This window comes from Crinia signifera, chromosome 6 (genome assembly GCF_055691185.1).
Source record: "Crinia signifera chromosome 6, ASM5569118v1, whole genome shotgun sequence".
NCBI classification, from domain to species: Eukaryota; Metazoa; Chordata; class Amphibia; order Anura; family Myobatrachidae; genus Crinia; species Crinia signifera.
In genome coordinates, this window is record NC_139222.1 from 183,256,156 (window position 1) to 183,282,365 (window position 26,210).

At 43.0% G+C, this 26,210-nt stretch overlaps 2 protein-coding genes across 6 annotated transcripts in view; one reads left to right on the forward strand and one right to left on the reverse strand.

Moving 5' to 3' along the window:
* QTGAL (queuosine-tRNA galactosyltransferase) overlaps nucleotides 1-7,134 on the reverse strand; it is a 369,929-nt gene extending 362,795 nt beyond the window's left edge. The window contains exons 1-2 of one of the 3 annotated variants that reach the window (XM_083148363.1): nucleotides 6,910-7,134; nucleotides 678-756 (exon numbers count right to left, since the gene is read on the reverse strand). In XM_083148363.1, coding sequence (XP_083004489.1) covers nucleotides 678-752 — 75 coding nt within the window. In that variant the 5' untranslated portion in view covers nucleotides 753-756; nucleotides 6,910-7,134. The other 2 variants (XM_083148361.1, XM_083148364.1) reach the window with 2 other exon arrangements.
* METRNL (meteorin like, glial cell differentiation regulator) overlaps nucleotides 7,021-26,210 on the forward strand; it is a 32,085-nt gene continuing 12,895 nt past the window's right edge. Inside the window, exons 1-2 of one of the 3 annotated variants that reach the window (XM_083148368.1) lie at nucleotides 7,021-7,157; nucleotides 11,394-11,505. In XM_083148368.1, the coding sequence (XP_083004494.1) occupies nucleotides 11,462-11,505 (44 nt within the window). In that variant the 5' untranslated portion in view covers nucleotides 7,021-7,157; nucleotides 11,394-11,461. Of the gene's footprint in view, nucleotides 7,158-11,393; nucleotides 11,506-16,476; nucleotides 16,548-25,400; nucleotides 25,743-26,210 lie in introns of those variants that run through there. The other 2 variants (XM_083148369.1, XM_083148367.1) reach the window with 2 other exon arrangements.

Sequence of the window (26,210 nt, forward strand, 5' to 3'; positions counted from 1 at the left end):
TAAGGGAGAAAGGGGTGGAGCGCTGAGAATGTATGAAAATAAATTAAATTAATAGATCAATTGGGTATTACAAAATTGTTTAAAATTTATTGAAGCATATTGTCTCATTAGGTATAAATATAAAATGTATCTTAAAAAGATAAATTATATGAATTCAAATCAATTTAACAGTGCACTATATAAAATATAGGGAATGAAAATAGGATTGGCCAAAGCAATAATACTTAGGTGGAGTCCCGCTTGTATCTGGAGTACTCTCCGGATATGGTTTTAATCATCAAATCATCATTAGGGCAGTACGGATGTGTAATGGATAGCATTACTGCCTCACCGCACTGAGGTCATGGGTTTGATTCCCACTATGGCCCTAACTGTGTAGAGTTTTTATATTCTAACCGTACTTGTGTGGGTTTCTTCCGGGTACTCCGGTTTCCCCCCACATTCCAAAAATATACTGGTAGGTTATTTGGCTCCTAACAAAATTAACCCTATAATGTCTGTATGTGTATTACATGTGGTAAGGAATATAGATTGTAAGCTCCACTGGAGCAGGGACTGATGTGACTGTTCATATATTCTCTGTAAAGAGCTGCAGAATATGTATGTGCTATATAAGAAACTGTTAAATAAATAATAATAAATAAATAATCAAACATATTCAAGGTAAGGGCACATACCACATCAACAGGCCGCTCATTCCCTGCCTTGTCCACAGATGTGGAAAACATTGAGCTGTCCCTGGACTGTTGCATATGGCTGTAAACAGTAGAAACATGGTTAGTACTTTGTTTATTATTAAAATACATAAATCAATTTTCATGTGCAGTTATTATAAATGCACATTTTGACAGAAAAAAAAAGGTATTGCCCAGAAAAATATTTCCCATCCTTGCTATGTTCTAGTTGGTTTTTGGCTTATTTTATACAGAGCTGGAAAAAATTGTTTTTTATAAAAAAATAAAATAAATAAAAAATCATGTATTAGAATTTTTTATTTACAAAGTTGTAATGCTTTCTAATAATTTTATTAGACTTTGATTTAGGTTACATGTTTCAATAAAACTATTTTTTACAGATTATCCCTATTACAACTGAATGCATGGATGGACTTAAAAATATAATTACATCCACAATACACTCAGGGATAGATGAATTTAAAAATAAAAGCAAAAAGTTAATGTTGAGCATTTTTAGTCTTACTTATTAAGAATTAAATAACTCTAGATAGCAATACAAAATGGAAAATGCAAAAGAACTTTTCAAAACACACACACACACACACACACACACACACACAAGGAGTTAATCATTAGCATTGGGCATGCCACTGGCATTAAACATTTTAAAAACAGTTTTTCTTGTATAATAGGCAAGAAGTCACAGGACCGTGCCAGTAGGCAGACCATAATAAAAAATAAAAATAAAAAACACACAAAGTTTGTTGGATTGGGGCTTTTTTGTTTGTTTTTTAAACCGATTTGGTTTAAAACAAGGTGGTTCAAACCAATCAACCCTGATTTTTTTGTGAATGTGTGATTTTACTACATGTAACAAAGTCCCAAACTCCTGGCAGCTAGGGTCAGGGATTCCCAAACATTAAACAAGTCTACAAATCCCAATGCCGGATCAGCAAATAAGGCATTTTTAAGATATTTCATTCTCCAATACCATGATGGATTGGCCATGACGGTTGACCAGCAGAATCAGACAGCCATCTCAGAAATGGCAACACAAATGTATTGGGCCATTATTATGTACAATACCTGCTTTTTCAATTACCCCTTCCCCCCCTCCCTCGACGACCATCGTATGATTTCTCCTGGGCTCACAAATAAAAGTCAGTGGTAACTGACATGTATTTGCATGTGCTGGGACAAAGACAGGGTCAGCGGCGCCCACCCCGGCAACAACTCGTACCGCCCGCATTCCCATGGGAACACCCATAAAACACTGGTCGTTCCCATGGGTGATAACCGCACCCACCACCACCACACGTCCCTGGCCCGGCGACTATGCAAGTCAACAAAGCCGTTCTCAAAGGAATCCTGCACATGCACATAAGCTATTATGCAACATGGTTTGTAACAGACACACAATTACTTTACATTTCGGAATGTGGCCTGAAGTCAGATGGTTATACACACTGGTTGATTTTAGCCCCAAGTCTAAGCAATCTAACTGGATTGCTTAGAAATAGAGCACTGATCGTAACGTGTGTATGCCCTGCAGCGATGACGATGCACGGTCTCACACCTTGCTATCACCCTCAGTAAAAGCCAATGCTTGCACTGTCCTGCTAGATCACAGTTTTGCCTATAAACAATAGGCAAAGTGCCACGAGATATGCTGAGATTATATATATAGTAATTACGGAAAACAAGGTTATGTTATATTTATTAGTTATACTGTGTTTCAAGGTGCAAACTAATGGGCATGATATAACAATTGTGAAGATATCACAATGAGAACCCTACAGTCACTATTAGCGATTCTATTAATGAAATTACTGCATTTGCTTCTTTTAAGGACTTTCTATGTAGCACATCACAGCAGTATATTGGGAAAGAAATCTGTAGACTAATGGGGCATACAGACAGGGCAATTTAAGCCCCATTTTTAAGTGGTCTGACTAGATCACATAGAAATTAAGCACATATCGCTGTGTGCATTCCCTATAGCAATGCGCAGCTCCAAGCGTCATTATCGCCAGGCTAAATAATTCAAGCATGCTTGAAACATCTAGTCATCACCCATGTTCTCTTTATTGAGAACAGGGGCAGTGACATATCGCTCAGTACGCATCACCCTGTATAAAGGAATGCCTCATATTTTTTCAACATTCTTGCCACTTGTGGCTTGTGGTCATAATGCATCTTCCACTAGCATAGAAAACAAATTCATCTTCTGGTGGTTTCAGTTATTCAAAGTTGGTATCTAAAAAAGCATCTATACTAGCGTTTGTATTCAAATACATGTTTAAAGCCAGTGTCATGCCCAGAACGAATGCTTAACTTGTGTTTCTCAGAAAAGTGCTTTTGGATTTGGTATTATTACTTAGATTTATTTATCTATAAGTAATAAAGCAGGTCAAAAGCTTAACATGTATTTTCAATTACATTCCCTGCTACATCTACTGTGTCTCTGAATGTACTTTGTATGTTTTAGTGGGCTGGATGTACAGTACCAGCCAACTTCTGGTATATCTTGCCACCCATCTCATCGATACTAATCGCATATGGGCAAAAGGAATTAACTTTTCAGCAAATTTCTGTTTTAACCCTTTGAGTGCTAACATCTGTGAGATGTGCAAAATATCCACTAAAAATGCTTACAGCTCTGTGAGACATATGCAAATTATCGGCTAAAAATGCCAGCGTTGCTCGAATTTGTTATATAAATTAAAATGTTAAAAAAATGTTGTAAAAAATAAAAAATTATTATATTTCCGGTACTTGTTTCCTAGCACGGCGCCCACTATTTCCATCTTATGGCATCTTATACAATTTAAAATTGTATACCTTTGTATATGGCATACAATGAGATGAGATATGATTTTAAATTGTATAAGCACACTAATGGGTGCTTTCAATGTTAATTGGCCCCCCTATAAGATTTTTAATTGTATAAGCACCCTAATGGGTGCTTACAATGTTAAATGCACCCCCACTATCAACGCCAACCCGAAGCGTGGCGAGCCCAGCGGTACGCGTCCTCCGACCTTTTCATACCCCCACTATCCATGTCGGCGTGGAGTTGATTTTATAGTGTGGCGAGCACAGCGAGCCACCGAGCCCGAAGCGTGGCTAGCCCCGCGAGGGGCCGCGTTTTACTTTACATGTATTACGCTGCGCTCGCCACGCTTCGGGCTCGGTGGCTCACCACACTATATAAAATCATCTCCACGCCAACATTGATAGTGGGGGTATGAAAAGGTCGGAGGACGCGTACTGCTGCGCTCACCACGCCGGGTTGGCGTTGATAGTGGGGGTACATTTAACATTGTAAGCACCCATTAGGGTGCTTATACAATTAAAAATCTTATAGAGGGGCCAATTAACATTGAAAGCACCCATTAGTGTGCTTATACAATTTAAAATCGTATCTCATCTCATTGTATGCCATATATGTATGCCATTGTATGCCATATACAATGGTATACAATTACCTTATGGTAAGCAATGCGATGGGTGCCGTGATAATACACAAGTACCATATTTCCTATATAAAAAAGGTAAACATTATTATGAGAAATAAAAATGTTTGCCTGGCAATTTCGACAAATTCACTTGACACTCAAAGGCTGGTTTCACACACTCCAGCTCCTGCCGGACGGCGAAAACCCGGCACGGTCAGGAAGCCGTGCAGCACGCAGTAGATTATGATAGAGGGGATGGCCACAGCCCGGCAGCCGTCCCTTCCAGTGGCGGGATCCGGCTAAAACCGTGCGGCCGGGCTGTAGCCGTCCCGTGTGAATGGACACAATAGTGTCCATTCACAACTAATGTGTGCGGCACGGCTCCCTGGCCGTGCGGGATTTCACCGTCCGGCAGGAGCCGGAGTGTGTGAAACCAGCCAAAGGGTTAATACATCTGACCCAATATATTTATTGTCTACTGTACATATATTCAGCTATAACAAGAATAATAAACAGTGATAAAAGTGGTTTATTGAAAGATGTAAAATACACAGCGACACCCACCCAAAAGTCACACACATGCAGGGAAACCTATCGATGTCATGCATACATTTTATCAAGGCCCCAATGTCGCACCTATAGATTGTAAGCTTGCGAGCAGGGCCCTCCTACCTTTTGACTGTCTGTAAATAACCTGATTGTTGTATCACTATCTCCTTTGTAAAGCGCTATGGAATATGCTGCACTATATAAGAAACTGATAATAAAAATAAATTGTGCACAAAGTGACCCTCCGGGTCACATGTATACAAAGTATTACCTCTATGTCATATGCTTATACTGCTTTCACATTGCAGAAACGGGTATTGACCCTGTATTCTTAAATGGGACTTTAAAACGGGTCTGAACCTTAAGACCTTTCACATTGCAGGTGAAAACCGTTTTAAAAAGCATTTAATACCATTCACACATTCAACCTGTTTAACCCCTAAGGGACACATTTCAAGCCATAGAAATAGAGCCATTCACACTGCCTAAAAAACGGCTTTGAAACGTGTAGGACTCTGCTTTTTAAACGTGTTGAAATACCAGTTAACTTTAACCGGTAAATCAACTCTGGCACCTTCACACTGCAGCCTTAAACATTTTAAAATAGAAAAAAAATGGCAATATACCGTTTTAAAAGTGCAGTGTGAAAGGGGTATTAGTGTATTCCTAATTGTCAGGCAGGCACAGTGACAATCTCCCAATGACACATTGACAAGTGCCAGAACTTGTGGGTTTTGGGTGGTTCTGGTTAATAAATCCAGTGTCCAGGTCAACAGTTAACAGGATGACCACTATTGGTCAACAGGCAATAGATCAACAGAGGAAAAAAAGTCAACACAGGAAAAGGTCAACAGATTTTACATGATTTAATTTTTTTCTGGTTCTTAATTCACATTCCAAGTGGGCATAGAGAAAATATAAGTGTGCACAGCAAGCCATGCAAGTGGATGTGGCACATCGATAAGGCATCCATGACGAAAGATATTGACATAGACACTAAAAAACATGAACACCATGTGTCAACACCTCTTCCATATGTCAAACTATTGACTGTCAACCAATAGTCCTGCACCCCAAGCTCACGATAACACATTGCTGGTTTGGTCACCTGTGAGCCCCTCAGTAGTCAACTGCCTATACCAGGGGTTCCCAATCTTTTTTGATTAAAGGCACCCTAGAGTATAAAAAAAAATTCACGGCACCCCTAGGCCAATTTTTTTTTATTAGATTGGGTTTATATGCGATCCTTAGGGTCAGTTATGTGGTAAAGGGCAGGATTTGCTTCTGTTTATACACATTTTATAATTGCCAGCCACCAGCACTTGTTTTGCTCATAAATAATTAGCCATTAATCATTTGAATTGGTCCTGGACCACGAACCCAGGGCACCCCTGCAAGTGTCCCGAGGCACCCCAGGGAGCCGCGGCACACAGTTTGGGAACCACTGGCCTATACCAATGGTAGTTCTGCGTCTGCTGACCACATGTCTCTCGCGTGCACACGCATACAATTACACCACTTGACATGCACAGGGTGACACCTTCCAATGTCACAAGCGCAGGGAGACCAATCAGTCAAGCAGTGACCTATACCAGTCTGGCACATTCACAGTGACAGACCCACCTGGCAAGACACACACACACACCTGTCAAACGCAGTGTGACACCTGTTTCCATTGTGATGCTTGCACAGTGACACCACCCATAAGCACATTCATGCACGCAGTGATGTTCCCCCAATTTTTCAGCTCACACACAATGATACTTGCATACATCCAGTCCCCCAATGTCAAAAACATGTATAGTGGCACACTCATAATGAAACGTATGCACAGCAGTGGCACACCCAATACAAACCCTTGGCTGCATATGCAGGCACATTGACACCCCCTACCCCTCCAATAGAGTGACATACCTCCACTATCTACTAACACACACCACTGGCACGTATAGTACTAACATCCCCCCACCGCCGGACGCACCCACTCACACAGGCAGCTATGCCTAGCACTGTCGAACCTCACTGTCTGTCACACACACAGTAACAACGTTATACACAGTGGCACTACCACCACGATTGCGCTCACACTGTGACACACTCACTGACAATACACCCATACACGTACAGCATGCACAGGGTTACACGGCAGGTAAGGTGGTCTCTCCCGTCCCCGTGCAGCACACCTGCGCCTCCTCCCGCATCAGCCACCACGTGCTCTACTTTACCTCTCAGTTTAATTTGAACCACACATGGATCCGGGGCGGAGCGTGAATCTGATTAGCTGGCGATAAACGTCTCCTCACTACTCATTGGCTGTTTTGGCTGTCCGTTTAACGATGTTACGCCGACTCCGAGCGATCACAACATATGAGATGGGCAAAACGGGTCCACAATCATTCTACAATGTCAAGCGCCATCGGGGCCGTAGCCGGCCCGCCGCGACTTGCAAACGTGTCCCGTTCATCTTCATGACGTATGTTATGCCAGATTGCACAGGCCCCGAGCAGCGGCCGGAACAGCCCTCTCCCCCTCAGTGCAGCTTGACTCCCGGCCTTGCTTTAACCATTTGTGGGATTTTATATTATCCTCAGACATTTTATTCTGATTCGGCCTGTCCCTGTCTAGTCGTCCACCTCATGCAGTTAGTCATTTTGGTATAATAATAAGCTGCTCTGTTACTTGTCATAGCTTGTCACAAAATACAGAGGTTTTTTTTTTTTTTAATGTGGGTGATGTTACAGACTTTTGGGCCTATTTATCAATGGTTTAAGCCAGGGGTCCTCAAACTGTTTTGCTCTAGGACCCTATCAGACAATAAAAATAATGACAGGACCCCAGCAAGTTACTGCAGACGATCATCACATCACATGTGTAGTCAGCAGACAGCACATACATGGCAGCATTGTGGAGGCACAAAATTATGCGAGGAGTCCAAAAGATTTTTCAGACTCCTGGAATCACTGACAGATTAGAAAAGTCATCAGCCTGATGGTCAGCAACATGGAGTCACGACCCCATGCTGAGACATTCGGGACCCACTTTGGGGTCAGGATCCACAGTTTGAGAACCGCTGGTTTAAGCTATTTAAAACGCTCTGTGTAATAAATGGTTCTCTGGCCAATCAGCTCCCAGACGTCTACATCTGAGAGTAATGTGTTCTATGCTGATGCAACTAGGACCCTGCATTGTGCCATGCATAGGCACAAGCGCAATGCAGGGTACAATCACGTGTATTTTGTATTCAGCAGCATGGCAATATACATGATATCTTCTGGTTGATCATGCAGCAAGGTCAATAAGATATGGCATGTAACTCTCAGGAGTGCGTAATCAGGCATGCACGATATGATGTTCTGATTTTGCCGGGAACTAGGTATTGTGCCGATATCTGTGTAGTGTGTACCCACTTATAGGAGCTGATTGGCTGCAACACCATTTATCATTCCCAACCAATTTTAAATAGCGAAAACTCCTTGGTGAAAGTGGCTTTGGCTTGTGTATCCTAGCACCCCTTTGATATGGTATTAGCAGACCTTGGAGAATTAAAATGTTATATCATATTAAATTAATTCTACATACTTTTTTTTTGCAAGAAAAAGAATGGAAGACCAAAGTAATAAAAGTATACAATAAGAACTACATACGGTATAAGATAGAAAACCTCAAAAGTGTAACCAGGGCCAGCAAAATGCAGTAAGATTTGAAGTAAAGGCCCCCATACACTGTTCGATTTGGGCCCGATTGGGATGGATCAGGCTGTGAAATCTGTGGCTGTGATGTGCAGACATCGTATCCGACCCGATGCACGGTCCCAAGTCGGCAGGTCAGAGGGTCTGCACATAAGATTTGGTAAATCTTATGTGCAGCCTGGAGGTGGGCAGGGGATGCAGCATATGGAAAGCCGGGCGGCAGGCGCACATCGAAGGCAGTGGGCGCACTGGGCAGTGAACGCCACAAGGGGAACAGAGAGCCAGGTAACTTAGGGGAAGCGTCCAGGCAGCCGGCGCATGTAGAATACACATACAAATGAATGGGCAGCCAGTGATTGGCTGAGAGCTCTCACTGAGAGTTAAACACTGGCTGCCCATTTATTTGTTTTTTTCTATGTGCCCCCACTGCCCGGTGGCTACCCCTACGCTACCCAGCTTTCTGGTCCCCTTGCCGCCCAGTGTGCCCACTGCCTCTCTGCGTCCCCTGCCCTGGTCTCTGTGAAACCCCCAACCACCCCCCACCCCCGACACACACACACACACCCGGCTCGGCACACAGCTCCCTCCATCTACAGCTCCCCATGCAAAACTTGGTACATCAAGTGCCAAATCGTGTGTGACCCCCCGGGAGCTGTCAGGCCTAATGTATGGGGGTCTTCAGGCTGGAGGGACGTCGTTGCCTAGATCATTTCTTTGCAAGCCTTAGGCAAGTGCATGCAAGGCCAGTTTAAAATTGATACCAACTGATAAACAATATTGGCCAGTGGATCAGTGGCCAATAAGCAGCAGGAGCAATTTGAGCTTGGCGCCTGGCAGGAACCAATCACTGGTCTCAGACTGGTAGGCAAACAGAAGAACCCGCAGTGAACCAATCATGGCTCGCTGCTTCATAGCAATCTATGCAATCCGTAATATCCCACATTTGGTATTTGTATCGTATGGAATACATGACAAGCATCCTCAAAAAATCTTGTGAATCATTTAATAAAGTATGGCGGTAATGGATATTCCAACAAATCATCCTTTCCCCTTTCACTGTGTGATAGCTAGGCCCATCAATTTACTTTTTTCTCTCAGTTTTAAATTCAGTTCTTCGCCGAGGATCACCCTCTTTTCCTCCTTTCCTCTTTTTATCCCCTCCTTTTCCCCCCCTTCTTTTATACTATTCTTTTCATGTCTTCCCTTGCCAACTATTTCTTTATTAGCTTTCTGTACCTTTATTTACTTCTTCTGGTTCTGTTAAGAACTTTGCTTTTTTATATTCTTATTACTTCTTTACAACTTCTTTAAAATGGATCACAATTTTGTTTTACTGGTTATTGACTCACTCACTTTTATTGTACCTCTGTTATTCTCATCTGTATCAGCATCTCTGTCTCTGTTGTTTCATGTGATCTAACAATAAACACAATATAAAACAAAAAAATCACCAAAGAATAATCTTTGGGGGGAAAAAAGGTATTTGTTTATGCAAAGTCCAACACTTTTATTTATTAACTGTAGGTTCATTATTTAAATGTGATCACCAATTAGATACTGAAAAGACTGATCAAAAGATGCACATACAATGTCCTTTTAAAAGAAGCATTCATGTAAAATCCATCCTTGCCTGGAGTGATAGTGCATACAATGTATGCTAAACGACCATCATTTTATTTTAATTCTGTGTATTTACCTTCATCACCGAAACAATGGCTTTTTGTGAATCAGAGTGTTGTGATAGTTTAGTGTAGATAGTAAAGAGACACAAGTACACAAACCATTTAGACAACTTCTTATTTATTTAGCACTTTTTAGAATATAATAGATATAATCTGATTGGTTGCCCATAACAACATCCCATCTTCAATAAAACTCCCATCTTCGTAAATACACCCCACTGTGTCTAGAAGTCAGACAGGGACATTTCATAAAGGAAAACTCTGTTTTATTTTACCTGGATTCACTTGCTTAAGTGAGGGAAAAGTGCTTTCACAAAAATGAATTCATTAACATTTGCTCAGGCTAATTCAGTCATGTGTAAATATCAAACCAGGTAAATTACAGTAATATTTATTGATATTTACTTATACTATTATAGAAGTATCTTCTGTTAACTGAAACCAGGAAGTAACAATGTTAAATTATAGGGTGGCATTCAGGTAAGCAAACAGCATGGATGGCCATTGGCCATCGATGCTTAGCAACTAATCATGGTCATCACTCTTATTAGATGGTTTTGCCATAGATGGTGGAGAACCAGCTAGTTTCTCAGAAATGACTGAAGCCTTTGGTCCACCAGCCGATGGTTTTCAGTTCACCCTAGCACTTCAGCGCAGAGTCAGTATTAGTCCTGCGCTGGGATTTATTTATAAACAGTTTCTTATATAGCGCAGCACATTCCATTGCGCTTTACAAAAGGAGACAGTGATACAACAAACAGGGTATTTACAGACAGTCAAAAAGTAGGAGGGTCCTGCTCGCAAGCTTACAATCTATAGAATGCCACCTCAGAGTCTGCTTCCTCCCCCTTCTATTTGTGTGTGCCCTTTTTCGTTCATCGGTGGTAAGGGGCGGGGGGCTTTGTCTGCACCCCTAAAATAATAGGTGCTTCCAATGTAAGCTCTAACGAGCAGGGCCCTCTCTCCTCATGTGCTTTTCTTAGAATATTCAGTATCTCTGCCACTCTTCCATTGCGTCTATGTCCACTGTTGCAATTGTCTTTTTTTATTTACTGTGTACTTGTCCTAATTTGCATTTGTACTGCAAATCACAATTTGTCTTGTTTTGTATTGTCGTGCGCTGTGGACCCCTTGCGGCGCCAATAAATTAACAATAATAATAATAATCTTAAAACTTGTAGTTCAACAAATAAAAAAGGCAGTTGCAAACAATACTAATCAGAATAATTACAATACACTCTGCAATATAATATAGTAAATTATAATTATTCTAATTAGCAGTGTTTAGTATTAGGGCATGTACCTGCATTTTATCTTTTTTTTCTGTGTCATTTGTAGGTGGACAAGATGGCTACTTACACCTTTCCCCACCATCATGGATGTGGTCTCGGTCTCCCAGGTGAGAAATGCATAGGATTCAGGATTCTGCAACATGCATGGCATTTCATTGGTAGGTACCATCAATGTTATAACATTTCATTGTTTCATACCATCAGTTGTTCCAACTCATGATGCTAAACTCAGGGGAATGCTCATCCAGCCATAACCTGGTGGTTACTGACTTGTGCAGTAGCACATTATCATTCTGAAAGAGCCCACTCCTATCTGAGGAAATGCATTACATGAGCAGGATGTTTATGTATTGTCTACCAGGCTGTGCAGTCTGCATATGTATCAGAGGTACTAATGTGTGCTACCAGAACACACCCCACACCATAACAGAGCAACTGCCTCCATGTACTGTCCCTTCTTGGCAAGTGGGGTCCACTGCCTTATGGGTTTTTCTCCACATGCGTTCTTTTTCCACTACCTCTGGGCTCAGCATACATTACTACTCCCAGTCATAGTTCACATCATAGGCAAACGCGGGGGGGGGGGGGGGGGTTCTGGTTACCCGGAATCCCCCCACCTCTTGGCAAGTGCCTTAAATTGTGACAACAATAGCTGATATATAATATGATCAATATAGCTGCCACATCATGCAGTGTAAGGGACAGCGGAGCTGCTGCACATGCCTAGTGCACCAGCTTCTACTACCACATTTACTGTATGTGTGGATTTGAGCAATCAAACATCACAATGGACCAGAGAGTAGCTGCCTGGAGGAAGACACTGGAGCCTAACTATGAAGTGGGAGATTGTGAGCTTAGAAAGTGCAATACTTGTTCTATTATGTTTGTGTATTTATTTATTATATGTTTAACCTTTTCCTGACCTCTTATCCTATTTAAATGTTTGAAACAGCCTATACTAAAGACCATCTGTACTGTTAAATATCAATACTGTATTCCATATAGTACCCAGTGTATAAAAAGAGCTTACTTACTCCAATTCCCTGCAGAGTGGGAGATTTTGGATTACATTTGGACCCCCCCCCCCCCCCCCCCTTCTAAAACTCCTGCATTTGCCACTGGTACACATGCATGGTAAATGATAAAAAAAGATGAAAACAGTGGAATGTCACCAATATGTATGACAAACATTGCCATGTTGACCTTTTGACCCTGTCAACCAATTACATATCAACCATATTGACTGTCTATATTTTTTCTGTAGACCTATTAAATGGATAACCCTCAGTGGACCTTAAAGCACGACACCATTCATCATGTCATATTTATTAAATAAAAAAATAATGATCCCTGTGCATGTGAAAGACAAATTTATAATATATATTTTAAAGCTTTAAAAAAAAGAGTAGTTGATAAAAACTGCATGTAACTTGCAGAAATATAGTAATTTCATTGTGCCATTGGTCAATACTGACAGGAATATTAGAGACAGGAATATTAGAGACAGTTGGTACAGCCATACAGGGAGACAGGCCTACAGTATGGGGCACATAAGGGCTGCTGTGAGAGTGGAATGTCTCCAGTTAGCACAGTTTTGTGAAAGAGGAGAAACTACACAAACCGTCAAATCAGCAGGGGTTGTCTAACACAGGCAGGTTGCAGCTCACAACAAGACTTGAGACAGACCTCATCTTAAAACAAGCAAACATTAAGATTCCTGTTTATAATAGCAGTCTTTTCGTCTCGGACCACCTTGGAAGTGTCATATTTTGGTCCGACCAGATGAGATTGCCTGAGAGCATCCTGGCCATTTCAAAACCAAAACTAAAATTTATAAAGAAGAGACCGCAGAGTAAAATAATAATGGCAGGCGCCACTATTCAGCCCTCAATCTGATTGTCGAGAACCACAGGGCAATGTTTTGTTTAACCCTCGATGGCTAATAGGCCTGAAAACAAAATGGCTGCACACGGAACTGCATGCTCACTAGTAGCTATATAGAAAAATATGTAAAAATCATTTGAATGTAGAGAAAAAGCTAATGAGGACAGAAGGCAATAACATTCAGGTAAATAGGAAACAGGGCCCGATTCAGAGACCTATGCAATGCTATGTTCACATAGTTGAGCAATTGTTTGCTACTGCATGAGTGCAAAAGTCCCAACAAGCTTCTGTGGCGCATGTGCTATACAAGTTAAAATACAAAGCAATGTATGCCATTGAAACACGTGGTGCCTGAAATGTCTTGGGAACACCAGGCATTCCTAGGAGGTGTGCCATGGCTAAGGTTGCCACCTCAGGCATCTTCCATTCCTGGAGATTCCCCCCCCCCCCCCCCTGTTGGATGCACAGTGCTCCTCGGTCCTCTCCTCTCCCAAGGCCCAGTTTAAATATTTCTGGAGGTAGAGGGAGCTGTAAGGCGGGCAGCAACTTGCAAGTGCTGGAGACACACTGTGCATGCCCTGTGGCCTTTCTGGTGACCGGAGCTTGCGCTCCCTTTGCCCCTGACAGTGTGCACACTCAGTTGGGAGGCTGTGAAGGCTTTCAAAGTCACCTGGATTCCGGGAGAATCCCAGAATCCGGGAGACAGCAAAAAGGTCCTGGAGGGTTGCCACCAATTCAGGGATAATCCAGTAAATCCAGGAGAGGTGGCAACCCTAGCCACGGCTCCTTGACATTGAGCACTGCAATTAAGTCTATTGTCTATGAGCATTAAGTCTATTGTCTATGAGCAAGATATGCATAACACTCACAGCTTCCTTCTGGTGTTAAGCCCATCACAGGCATAGGCGTGCGCACGGGGGGTGCCGGGGGTGCACAGGCACCTTCTAATGACTGGCACCCCCTGCACGATTGCAGCACCTCCTAATCAGAGCCGGACAGCGGGGACGACGCAATTTACACTGGCAGCAGCAGGTCTGAGGACCGGGGCTTCCTGTCAACTGTGGTCACGCCCCCACAGTGCATTACTGGGTAATCAGGACACCGCTGCGGCTGTCCTATGAAATTCTGGACACCGCAGGGCTTGTTGGATAGTGAGTGCTGCAGCAGCTGAACTAAACAGTACACAGTACACAGCGTCAGCGCGGGAGCGGTTAGACAGGGTTGCAGTGCTCCATCTAACTGTAAGTAAGTAACAGTGTATGAGCGGGGGATGCAGCAGCGCTGAGGACACATGGGCATGTGTTGAGTTGATCTGGCACTTGGCCCAAGTGTCTCCTCTGTCCTTGGCCCACCTATAAGTGCTATAAGTCTCCTCTGTCCTTGGCCCACTCCTCATCCTTGGCCCACCTATAAGTGCTCCAGATGGGGTGCTGGCTTCAGGTCTTGGGGTTGTTCAACATAGCCAAAGACTCCAGCATCTTCTATAATGCTGCTACTAGAAAATACTGCTGGGAAATGGTCCCATCCAGAGGTGCAGAAAGCACCAAGTAGGGCCGACAGAGCACAGTCGGGGGTGGGTGGGTGCACAGTCAGGGTCAGACAGGGCAAAATCAGGGGGGCACAGGGCACAGTCAGGGTCACACAAGGCACAGACAGGGATAGTCAGAGGGCACAGTTGGGGGGGGGGGGCACAGTCAGGGTCAGACAGGGCACAGTCAGGGTCACACAAGGCACAGTCAGGGGGGGCACAGTCAGGGTCAGACAGGGACAATCAGGGGACTCAGGGCACCATCAGGGTCACATAAGGCACAGTCAGGGGGGGAACAGTCAGTGTCAGACAAGGACAATCAGGGGGGCACATTACGTGTAATGGGCATTACAGTGTAAAATATTGTAGCGCACCTTCGGTGTGCACTGCCCCTGTTTCCAGAATGTGTTCTGGGGAATTCTGAAGTGCATATACATAAACAAATCACCTTCTATTTAGTTTGCATTGATGCCCAGTAGGCAGTGATGGACACGCCCAGTAGGCAGTGATCGACACGCCCCTCCAATGGTGCACCCCCTAAGAAAATGGGCTGCGCACGCCTATGATCACAGGTATCTTGTATAAAAACCACAACCACATCTGCTAATTAACTTCTCTCTACAGGTAGGAATCCCATTCGCCTGTCTATATTTTATAGTATTTCCATCAAATGTTTTATACTATAACCTCTCTTGTTTTTTTTTTTTGTTATTTGAATAAAAATAGTTTTTGAGTTCCTGAGAGGAAAAAGAAAACAACAACAAAAAAAAAAACACAAGAATGTTGCTCAGGTTTTCATACAAATAAAATCTGACAATAGCACAATCCTTTTGCCATGCAGAAATGTCAATTGAAAGTAAAGGACGCTTTACCTAAATGAACATGACAAATGCTTATTGTCAAAGCATTTGAAACCATCATAGTTGCCGCCTTTCCTTCATGGCCCATGAATAAGTCGCAAACATTCCACACTCACAGTAATACCTATTAAACACAGGGATGCACCATGAATACTGTAGCTTGGACACAGCAAATCTTGCTAAGTGTAACCATTTAAACCTAGTAGTGTTGGTATAAACATTTACAAAGACAATATCCATTTTGTAATTTTCACTAACCTGCACATTTTACAGATTATGGGCCCTATTCAGACCTGCTGCTCACTGGGCTACGAGTTTGCAGAGCCCAGCGAGCAGGTAAACACCACCCCGCACTAGAGAAAACCCGCCCCCATGTGCAGGCTGTGAATCTGTTTGCAGCCATACACATGAGGTTTATTAACGGTCAATTAATGGTTTTCCCCTCTGTTCGCAGTGCAGAGTAAGTCTAGACTCACTCGGAACGGCGGAGGCCGCTGATGACGTCGGCGGTCCTCCCTCTCAATGGCTGGCCTTCGCTGGCTGTCTTCTTATGGATGACTCACACATGTGAAAAGTGTACCGTGTGCATGCAAGGTCATTCGATATTCACTCAGGCTGCGAATTCGCAGCCCAGTGCACGGGTTTGAATCGGGAACCTATGTGCAGTTTATTTATCAGTGCATTCTTTTGTGCTGTGGTGTAAACTGGTGATGTTTTCTGCAGACTTATAATATATATATATCCTTGGGCTGTCATTTGTGTTTGTACAGCGCTGTTTTACACAGTGTTCATTATGTATACTCTGCTTGTACGTACGTTCTAATCTTTACAACACTGTAAAACATTCCTTTTTACAGGACATTTTAAGAGGAGCTTGCTACTTATTGCAAACATGACCCATTCCATACATCCCAGTAGTACTATGGAGGTGAGCACCTGTTGGCATTGGTTGGTGGTTCAGGGCAGGGATTGGATGGATTGGAGATGGGATTTATTTTACTCTGTGCCCTTAAAACAGATTCAGGTTAATCTGCACTTGAAGTAAACAACCTGTTACTCTGCAGCCATTGTAAAACATATCCAGATTTCCTATATAAGGTCCGTAAATTTACCTTGCGTAAGCTTTTAGTTTACAACTAATGCCTTTGTCTTAACTTTAACAGTTGTGGAAAAGACTGGTCATACATAATATTGCTTTGGCTTGGGTGCAGCGCATGGCTCATATGGATAGAATGTAACTTTAATAAAAGACTGAAATGCTGATGCAGCATTATGGCTCCACGGGCTGAAAAGTGATACTAAGCCTCCATGCTGGGCCAACCAGGAAAGAAAAAAGATTAAAAAAATAATAATAATAAGTATGACAACAGCCTATTCATACAGATAAAAGGCTCTATCTGTTCCATCACTGGCGTAACTGACGTCTCACAAAGCAGGAAATTAATGTTCACCGCTCAATCAGGCAAAGACTTCAGAGTTTTGAGGCTGAATTCCAGCCCCCAGATCAAATAACATTATTACTTGTAATCATTTTTTAAGCAATCATGTCTGAATTTCATAAGGAGCATTGGAGAAGAAAATGTTGTCATGCAATCTAAAGTGAATTATATTTATTAAATAGATTAAGGTGGTACAACATCTGAAATTAATTAGCAACAGAAAAGTTAAAGGACAATTCCAAATAAATACAAGTTCTCTAGCATAAAACTAATATCATTCAAAAGTATACGTAAAAGTTCCCATTCATTGAAATATTAGTTACGTAGTTATTTCATGTGCTTACATTTGCTTAGGAATGCAGCATAATAATGGAGCCTACACACAGGGTGACTGTGCTGAACGATCTGAGCGATGCTAGCACTTCAGCAGCACTTCGGGGGGGGGGGTCCTGATGTAGACCCCATCAGGAGGGTAGGCAACCCTGATCTTACTAGATTTATCCTACATGCAGCAATGGCTCCACGCATTACTATCGTCCCTACACACGAGGCGATGTATGGTAATTTTCTAAGCAATCTGGTTAGATCGCTTAGAAAATGGGCTGAGATTGCCCCGTGTGTAGGCCCTATAATTGTTCTCTGTTATCAATCATCTCAGACTGAAGAGAAGAACTGCTTGATCTTTCACAGGGCTTATTGGCATAATGTATGTTGTGTGAAGGAAAGTTCTCCCCCAGTCTCACAATGATAACAGTATCAAAACAGAATCTCCTATATTATCACAACTTCGCTCAGAAAAAAGAAAAAAGTTGAGTAATGAGGAGCAGTGGGGGCAGGCGGCGGCGGCTCTCAAATGAGTGGCCGGCTGGGGAGGAAGCAGTGGGGCCGCATCGTTAATCAGATCAGTGCTGGGGCAGGCAGCGGTGAGCAGATCATCAGTGTCCACTGTCCAGCGCCGCAGCGGCGGCTATTACATCTTTAAAATAATGTGTCAAATGACCCTCTGCGGCCGCGGAGGGAAGCCACTGATTGGCTGAGGGTGCTCTATCTCAGCCAATCATTAGCCGGGCAATCATTTGTTATTTTAAAGTTGTAATTGCCGCTGCTGCCCGCCCGCTACAGCGCTGGACAGTGGACTGGACACTGATGATCAGGTCACCGCCGCCCGCCCCAGCACTGATGTGATTACCACCACCGCCCGCGGCAGTGACAGAAAGCTGATGATCACCGCCGCGGCTGGACGTCTTCCTCACGGCACACACCCCCCCCCCCCCCCCCCGCCACTCATTTAAGTGCCGCCACTGCCCGCACGCTGCAGGAGTTCGGACGTGATCGTACATGCTGAATGTCTGACCTCCTGGTCCGATGCGCACGGGACCGCGCTTTGGATCGGATCAAATGTCAAACACATGCGATTTTGGGCTGATTTCACGCGATTTATCGGCCCAAGTGCTCAAATCGCGTGGAATCGGTCCAAAATCGCATAGTGTATGGGGGCCCCTATTCTGATCTGATTGCAATACAAATTTGTTTGGAAAATGGGCAAAACCATTTGCACTGCAGGTGGGGCAGATGTAACATGTGCAGAGAGAGGTAAATTTGGGTGGGGTGTGTTGAAACTGAAATCTAAATTGCAGTGTAAAAATAATGCAGCCAGTGTTTACAAAAATAACTCACACAAATCTAATTACTCTCTCTGCACATGTTACATCTGCCTGAAGAGGTGAGTTTATTTTAGAGGTGAGGGAATAGTATTTGCTGCTTTTATATTAGAACACAGAATGCATTCTATTCATGCTAATCTATGTATATTATACACTACTATTTATTTACTCTATCTCTGTTTTGTCTATGCTCCTCCCTAGTGTCTCTTATAATACAATGTAACAGAAGAACCCATCTCGTGTAGAAAGGAAGAGATTAGAAAAGTAAATACAAGAGTCTTTAGGGGCGATACACATGATGAGATGTGTGCTAGCCTTTTGTGCTAAGCGATTTAGAGTCTAGATCACACATACAAATGTTGAGATTTGTGCTACGCGAAATTCACAGCCTTGCGAATCAACCAGAATAAGTGAAGCTATTTCACTGCCTTCAGTGCCTATAGCCTCTAATACAAAGTGAATAACATACTGCTTCCCAATAGACTGGGATTGCTGGTTCCAATAGATTTTGTTTTACCATGTAAGAACTGTAAAATTACAGCTTGACAAAATAAATAGCTGTGCTTACGACAGCAAAAAGAATCAACTAATATCTGCTTATCTACTGTGTAAAAATATCAACTTACCCTTAGACCCCCATCTATCTTCTACATGCCAGATAAATAGTGCATTCATTTCATTCACCTGAATAAACAGTGACAACTGGCAGCTCTGATTACTTGAGTGGGGTCACAATGGTTTAAAAAAAAAGCTTTCAGGATCTAAAAAAGGATGACGGTACAAGCTCCAATTTTGATGGTTTAAGACCTAGTTCAGGGGTTCCCAAACTTTTTCGAATCACGGCACCTGATAATATCAGAATTTTATCCATGGCACCCCTAGGCCAAAAGTTTGTTATGGAGAAATTAAATTGTGTTTATATAACATTTACGTCTATTTTTGTAGATTTTCTTCTGTTTATCCAAATAATTTATTATTGGCAGCCAAAAAGTACTGGTTTTGCCCATTACCTTAACAATAATTACTTTAAATTGGTCTTAGACCACCAACCTGAGGCACCCCAGGGTGCCACGGCACACAGTTTTGGAACCACTGACCTAGTTGAAAACAAATTGCAGTGCCAATGGGCTCAGGAAGACTGCTAATTCTGACTCACATCTGCTACTAATAAGCAATAAGAAAGACTGAAGATGAGTTTTGCCCAGTGACTGCATCCGACTGTGTAATTGTCTATAGTTTAAACTTGCCAATAGTGTTGTTTGATCTGGTCATACATGAGCACATTTAAAATGCATCTGCAGAAGCAGTGGGTTTGTTGGCTATTCTCCATGCTGCCACTAGTCCTTTACTAATGTATGTATAGGCTGAATATTGATTCATCCAACAATGGGTGTGGATTAGCTTCCACAGCCACCTCCACCGGTCCCTGTCGCAGTTGCAGGACTGGCGCATGTGTAGTATCGTTCTCGGTACTGCGCATGTTTGTCAGCAGCCCATAGAAGCTAAATCACGGTCCAAGCACCTGTACACTGCAGATGACCAGGACTGACGCATGCACAGTATCATCCTCTATACTGCGCATGCTCATACCCCGTATTCTATGGGCTGAACCCGAGTCATCCCAGAGGGAGGGAACACCTCCCAATGGGACGGCCTTGGTGACTGGCAGGTCGGACTTCCAATAGGAAGTCACTGTCAGTCACAATGAAGCCAGTGCAGTCTCACAGACTGCATCTTACTCCACTTATTTAGAGCACAGTGGCAGTCCTGCAGGCCATAGGTAAAAACCGCCACTGAATAACTCACAGACAGCGTCTATGTAGACATTCAATAGGTTAACACCAAAAGGTTTGACATGCACTAAATCAACACCATTGACAAAATGTCGACATGCACTAGGTTGAAAAGTGATAAAAGGTTGACATGGAAAATGTTGATAAATGAAATGGTTAATGTAAGTTTTGGGGGTTTTGGATTTCAGTGTCGACACCGGAGCACATAGATGCCCAATTTGTGTGGCACTTTGCTCACCATGCTTTTGAACCAGGTGCCTTGCTGTACTTGGCACACTTTACCATTCCCTATTGGAGTCCACGTGGATAGTTAAGCATGAAAAAGTAAAGAAATAAAAAAAAAAAAAAGGAAAAAATTGTGAAACCATTGAATGTCGACCTAGTGCATGTTGTCATTTGTAATAATAACACAGACATGTTTAACCTAAAATATGTAGATGTGGCATATCTAGACTTTAGTAAGGCATTTGACCAGGGCCGGTGTAACCTCTTTGAGCGCCCCAGGCGCTCGTCCCGTCCCCGCCCTCTCCTCTCTGACCCGGTCCCGGGGGGGGGGGGGGGCCTCTCCAGCTTCTCCCTACACTCCCCCCCTCCTCCCCGCAGTGTGTCCAGACTGGGTGTTTGCAGTGATCCACGGGGGTGCGGGTGCGGCACTCTCCAGCTTCTCACTAACCCCTTCTCCCCGCAGCGTGTCGCATACAGACAGACCAGGTCAGAAGCAATGGAAGTGATCCACAGGGGGGGCGTTTGCGGTACACTCCAGCTTCTCCCTACACCCCCTCCTCCCCGCAGCGCATCCAGACCGGGTCAGAGGCGGGAGAGGCCGCTTCCAATGGGCAGCTCAGCTTCTCCTGCCTCTTGCCCGGTCTGGACGCGCTGCGGGGAGGGGGGCAGCGGGGGGCGGAACGGGGGACAGGGGAACGCTCACCTGCCTCCTCGGGGGGTGCAGCGGCCGCCGCTTCTATGGTACTACAAAGTACCGCCCTCCAGAGGCCGGCGCCCTAGGCAAATGCCTAGAGCTGCCTAGTGGTGGCGCCGGCCCTGCATTTGACACTGTCCCACATCGCAGGCTGCTAAATAAACTTGAAAGTGTGGGATTGGATTATAAACCAATTAAATGGATAAGCACCTGGTTGCAGGATAGGAAACAGACAGTTGTAGTAAATACTCCACAAAGTGATACTGAGCGCTGATTGTATATTCTGCACTGCTGCTGAACCTGTAGGGGGATTACCAAAACCCCTTTTAATTCACAGAACCAAAAAAAGAAAGATAGGAACAGCGCTGTGCTGAATATATGAAAATATTTAATAAAATTTACATATTAAAATACAATATTTGGCCAATATAGACACACAAACACAGACAACAAGAACTCCCCCCTCAAAGTTAGGACTGGTTAGTTTTGTTATGCATGCAATTGCAGATTTGTTTTGCTAATTGACAGAGCTAATTAGTAGGATTAAAGGTCAGAGTTCAAGTCCCCACAAACATGTGCACATTAGTATTGTGGTGATACTTATTGTAATCCAGGGGTGTCAGTGGCTTGTAGTTTCAGCGACGAATTTCTCCGACCGCCCACACTGCGGTCATATCCGATATCAATCCGGTAGCTGGATGAATTTGCAGCCTTTAAGTCCCCTCTCAACGCGTTTCTCCGCCTACGTCCTTCAGCGACTTCCTCAGGAGAAGTCCACTTCTCCTGAGGAAGCCGCTGAAGGACGTAGGCAGAGAAACGCGTTCAGAGGGGAAAAATTAGTCGCTGAAACTACAAGCCACTGACACCCCTGGATTACAAAAAGTATTACCACAATACTAATGTGCACATGTTTGTGGGGACTTGAACTCTGACCTTTAATCCTACTAATTAGCTGTGTCAATGAGCAACACAAATCTGCAATTGCATGCATAACAAAACTAACCAGTCCTAACTTTGAGGGGGGAGTTCTTGTTGTCTGTGTTTGTGTGTCTTGTGTGTCTATATTGGCCAAATATTGTATTTTAATATGTAAGTTTTATTAAATATTTTCATATATTCAGCACAGCGCTGTTCCTATCTTTCTTTTTTTAGTTGTAGTAAATGGAGTGCATTCTATGGAGGGACATGTTACCAGTGGAGTACCCCAGGGATCTGTACTTGGACCAGTGCTCTTTAATATCTTTGTTAGTGACATTGCAAATGGTATTAAAGGGAAAGTATGCCTTTTTGCAGATGACACAAAGATATGCAACAGAGTAGACACACCAGGAGGGGTAAATCAAATGACTGATGATCTAAGTCAGTGGTCAGGGAACTCGGTCCTCATTACCCCACGCAGTGCATGTTTTGCAGGTCTCCTCACAGAATCACAAGTGAAATAATTATCTCCACCTGTGGACCTTATAATATGTGTCTGTGAGTAATTAGTACACCTGTGCACCTGCTGGGTTACCAGCAAAACATGCACTGTGTGGGGTAATGAGGACCGAGTTCCCTGACCAGTGATCTGAAGCTGGCCATACATCAGAAAGATCGATCTTAAGATCGATTGCGCTCATGATTGTGTACAATTTCCCTTGAAATCCCCGGCAGTCCTTGGTGGTTTTTGGACACACAATCTACTCACAATCCATCTAATGGTGCCCACACACGCACCGATTTCAGTGCTATGCGATTTTGGCTGTACAATGGTTCTTTACAATTTTTCTGCCAGAATTAAGCATGACCCGATGCGATGGTTATTTTGCTGTCTGCGATGCGATGCTGTGCTATTTAGGCACATTTTTCACTTGATTTTTCTGTACTTTATTTTGTTCTAGTTCACATGTTTTAAACCTGCAATAAAGTTGTTGATAACAATTTGTATGTTGAAAAAAAGTAGTCTGAGGTACTTTATTTCCCCCCCCCCCCCCCCCCCCCCAAAAAAAAGCATCATATAGCATCGGCTCGTATGCCTGTATAATGCTGAGCCCGATGCTATGCGATAATGTCCAAAAAAGTACCTGCTGCACATACTTTTTTGGACATCCAAAATCGGTCCCCGGGAACGCGCATAGCAAAGCATCGCATCGCACACGCCGCCCGAAAACACCCCGATAATTGTATGCACGATGCGTTTTGTACTTTAAAAGTACAAAACGGTGCGTGTGTGGGCTGCAATACAATCAGTCATACAATCCATCTGCTGCATGATTGTGTACACAAGATGTGCACACAATCTGCATACAATCCATCATACAATCAGTCATACAATCCATCTGCTGCACGATTGTATGATTGTGTACACAAGATGTGCACACAATCTGCATACAATCCATCTTACAATCAATTGAGATTGTATGATTGGGTACAATATCTTTCTGATGTATGGCCACCTTAAGTAAACTTGAGAATTGGTCAAGAGCATGGCAACTACAGTTTAATGCTAAAAAATGCAAAATGATGCACTTGGGACTCAAAAACCCAAAAGCTCAATATAGTATCAAGGGTACTATAATGGAAACTACTGAGGAGGAAAGAGATCTAGGAGTCACTATTTCAAGTGACTTAAAGGCAGGAAAGCAATGTAGCAAAGCAATGTAGCAAAGCAATGAGGAAGGCTAGTCAGATGCTTGGTTGCATAGGGAGAGGAATCGGTAGCAGAAAATAATAATAATAATGCCACTGTATAGGTCATTGTTACGGCCTCATCTGGAATACTGTGTCCAGTTCTGGAGACCATATCTTCAGAAGGATATAAATATATTGGAGAGTGTACAAAGAAGGGCAACTAAAATGGTGCATGGCCTACATCACAAAACTTAACTGTAAAGACTAAAAGATCTTAACATGTATAGTTTGGAGCAGAGAAGGGAAAGGGGGGACATGATAGAAATCTTCAAATATATCAAAGGTTTTAACATAGTACAGGAGGGAAATTTTCTTCAAAGCAAAATAATAGAACACATTAATACGACAGTAGAACAATTTAAACATGCTTGGGATAGGCATATGAATATCCTTACAAAGAAATAAGGATTAAAAATGGTTGAGATTACCTGAAGGGTAAAAAAGGGGCAGACTAGATGGGCCAAATAGTTCTTATCTGCCGTCAAATTTTATGTTTCTATGTAACCTGTGTGGCTGGTTGTATGTATGGTCACACAATTTAATACTGGGGCATTTAAGGATTTGCTAGAATGAGATCACTGGTATTTAATAGAACTAAAATGTGGAATGTACTATGCTGTGTAAAGACAGTACAGACATTTCTATAGTATTGTAAAACTTTTGCTGTCTATTTGGCATTTTGTTACTTGATTTACTTCAGTTGCCTAGGTTGTGTGATGTACTTTCACTAAAATATGGCAAAGAACAGCCAGCACCTTACTACAGCAGCTATCTAGGGTCAGGGAGGGCAATAAGCAAACCTCCAGCTGCTCATGTGTCACTTGCCCTGATATAATTTGAGTTATACAATAAGAAAATACATTCTAATATTTACATGTATTAAAAAATCCTGCCTAGAAAGTGAAACAAATGTAACATGTTTTAGTGAGGGAGGATATAGTCAATAATGGAAAGGCAGTCTTTCTTTTCTTTCCATCCTATACTGTGCTCAAACTTACTAAATGAACTAAAGTCGTTAGAAAACACTTTATTGCAACAAAGTTATTTACAACAGTAATTAAATCATAATGAACAGAAATCTAAATAAAGTCATAATTCGAACCAATCAGCAAAAAGCCTTCCCCATAAGTGCAGTCCCAATTAGGTTACAGTAATTAGGGTGCTGGATGTAGTCAGTGTGTGATGATGAGTTATTTTATGAGACAGCAGAGAAGGGCTGACTAGTATAGAGACAACTTTGTATCACGCCCCTTTCCTTACCACACCCCCTATGGGCGGGGCCTGCAAACTGTGCTGAGCGCTCCTGCTAGTGAGTGTCAGTGCAGAGTGAGCTTATGTTGGAGGAGTTTCTGTGGCTGCTGTATGAGATCTGCCCGTCCATAGTGATGGGGAGCGCAATCTTGGGAGCTCCTGGATAAATCTTTTATTCTGCTTTGGGCAATGTCCTCATCTCCTGGCGCTGTCCTTTTCCTTCCCATCTGGATTACTGCCTAGCATTAATATAAGACTTGTTTTCCATTGGTTTGCTGTGGCTGCAAACATGTTAAGGAGAGTCCTGCTGAGCGTGTTCATGGTGATCGTGATGGGCAGAGGGACCTCTCTACAGTACTCCAGCGACATGTGCAATTGGAAAGGAAGGTAAGGAAGTCGATAACTAGCAGCCAGTCACTTTATGGTGCATGGATCGCTGTGGCAGGCATTGGCAGTCTATTCTTCTGAAGAGGTTGTCTGTATCTTGCACCTTGGCAAGGAAATGACACCTTGGCATACTGTCTCTAGCATAAGATGCAAGTGGTTAGAATCCTATACCTACACTTTACTCTCATTATAATAGATAGTCATTGTCGTTTAATAAGCAGTGGCCCCAAGACTTTGCTGTGTAGTGTTGGTGAGACCTGGAGCTTGGCTTTAAGATCAGAAGGATTTGTTAGACAAGTGTGAGCGTAGTCCGTGCTGTATTGCTGACCTGGGAGATGCCAGTGTGTTAGCGGGTGCTGTATGTGGCCGGGATTGGGGAGAGAGTGATTTTGGTTCCGAATGACAGACTTTTATAAACTTCCAGTACTGGGATTTCTCTGTATAGGTGAGTATACAGACAAGACTAGG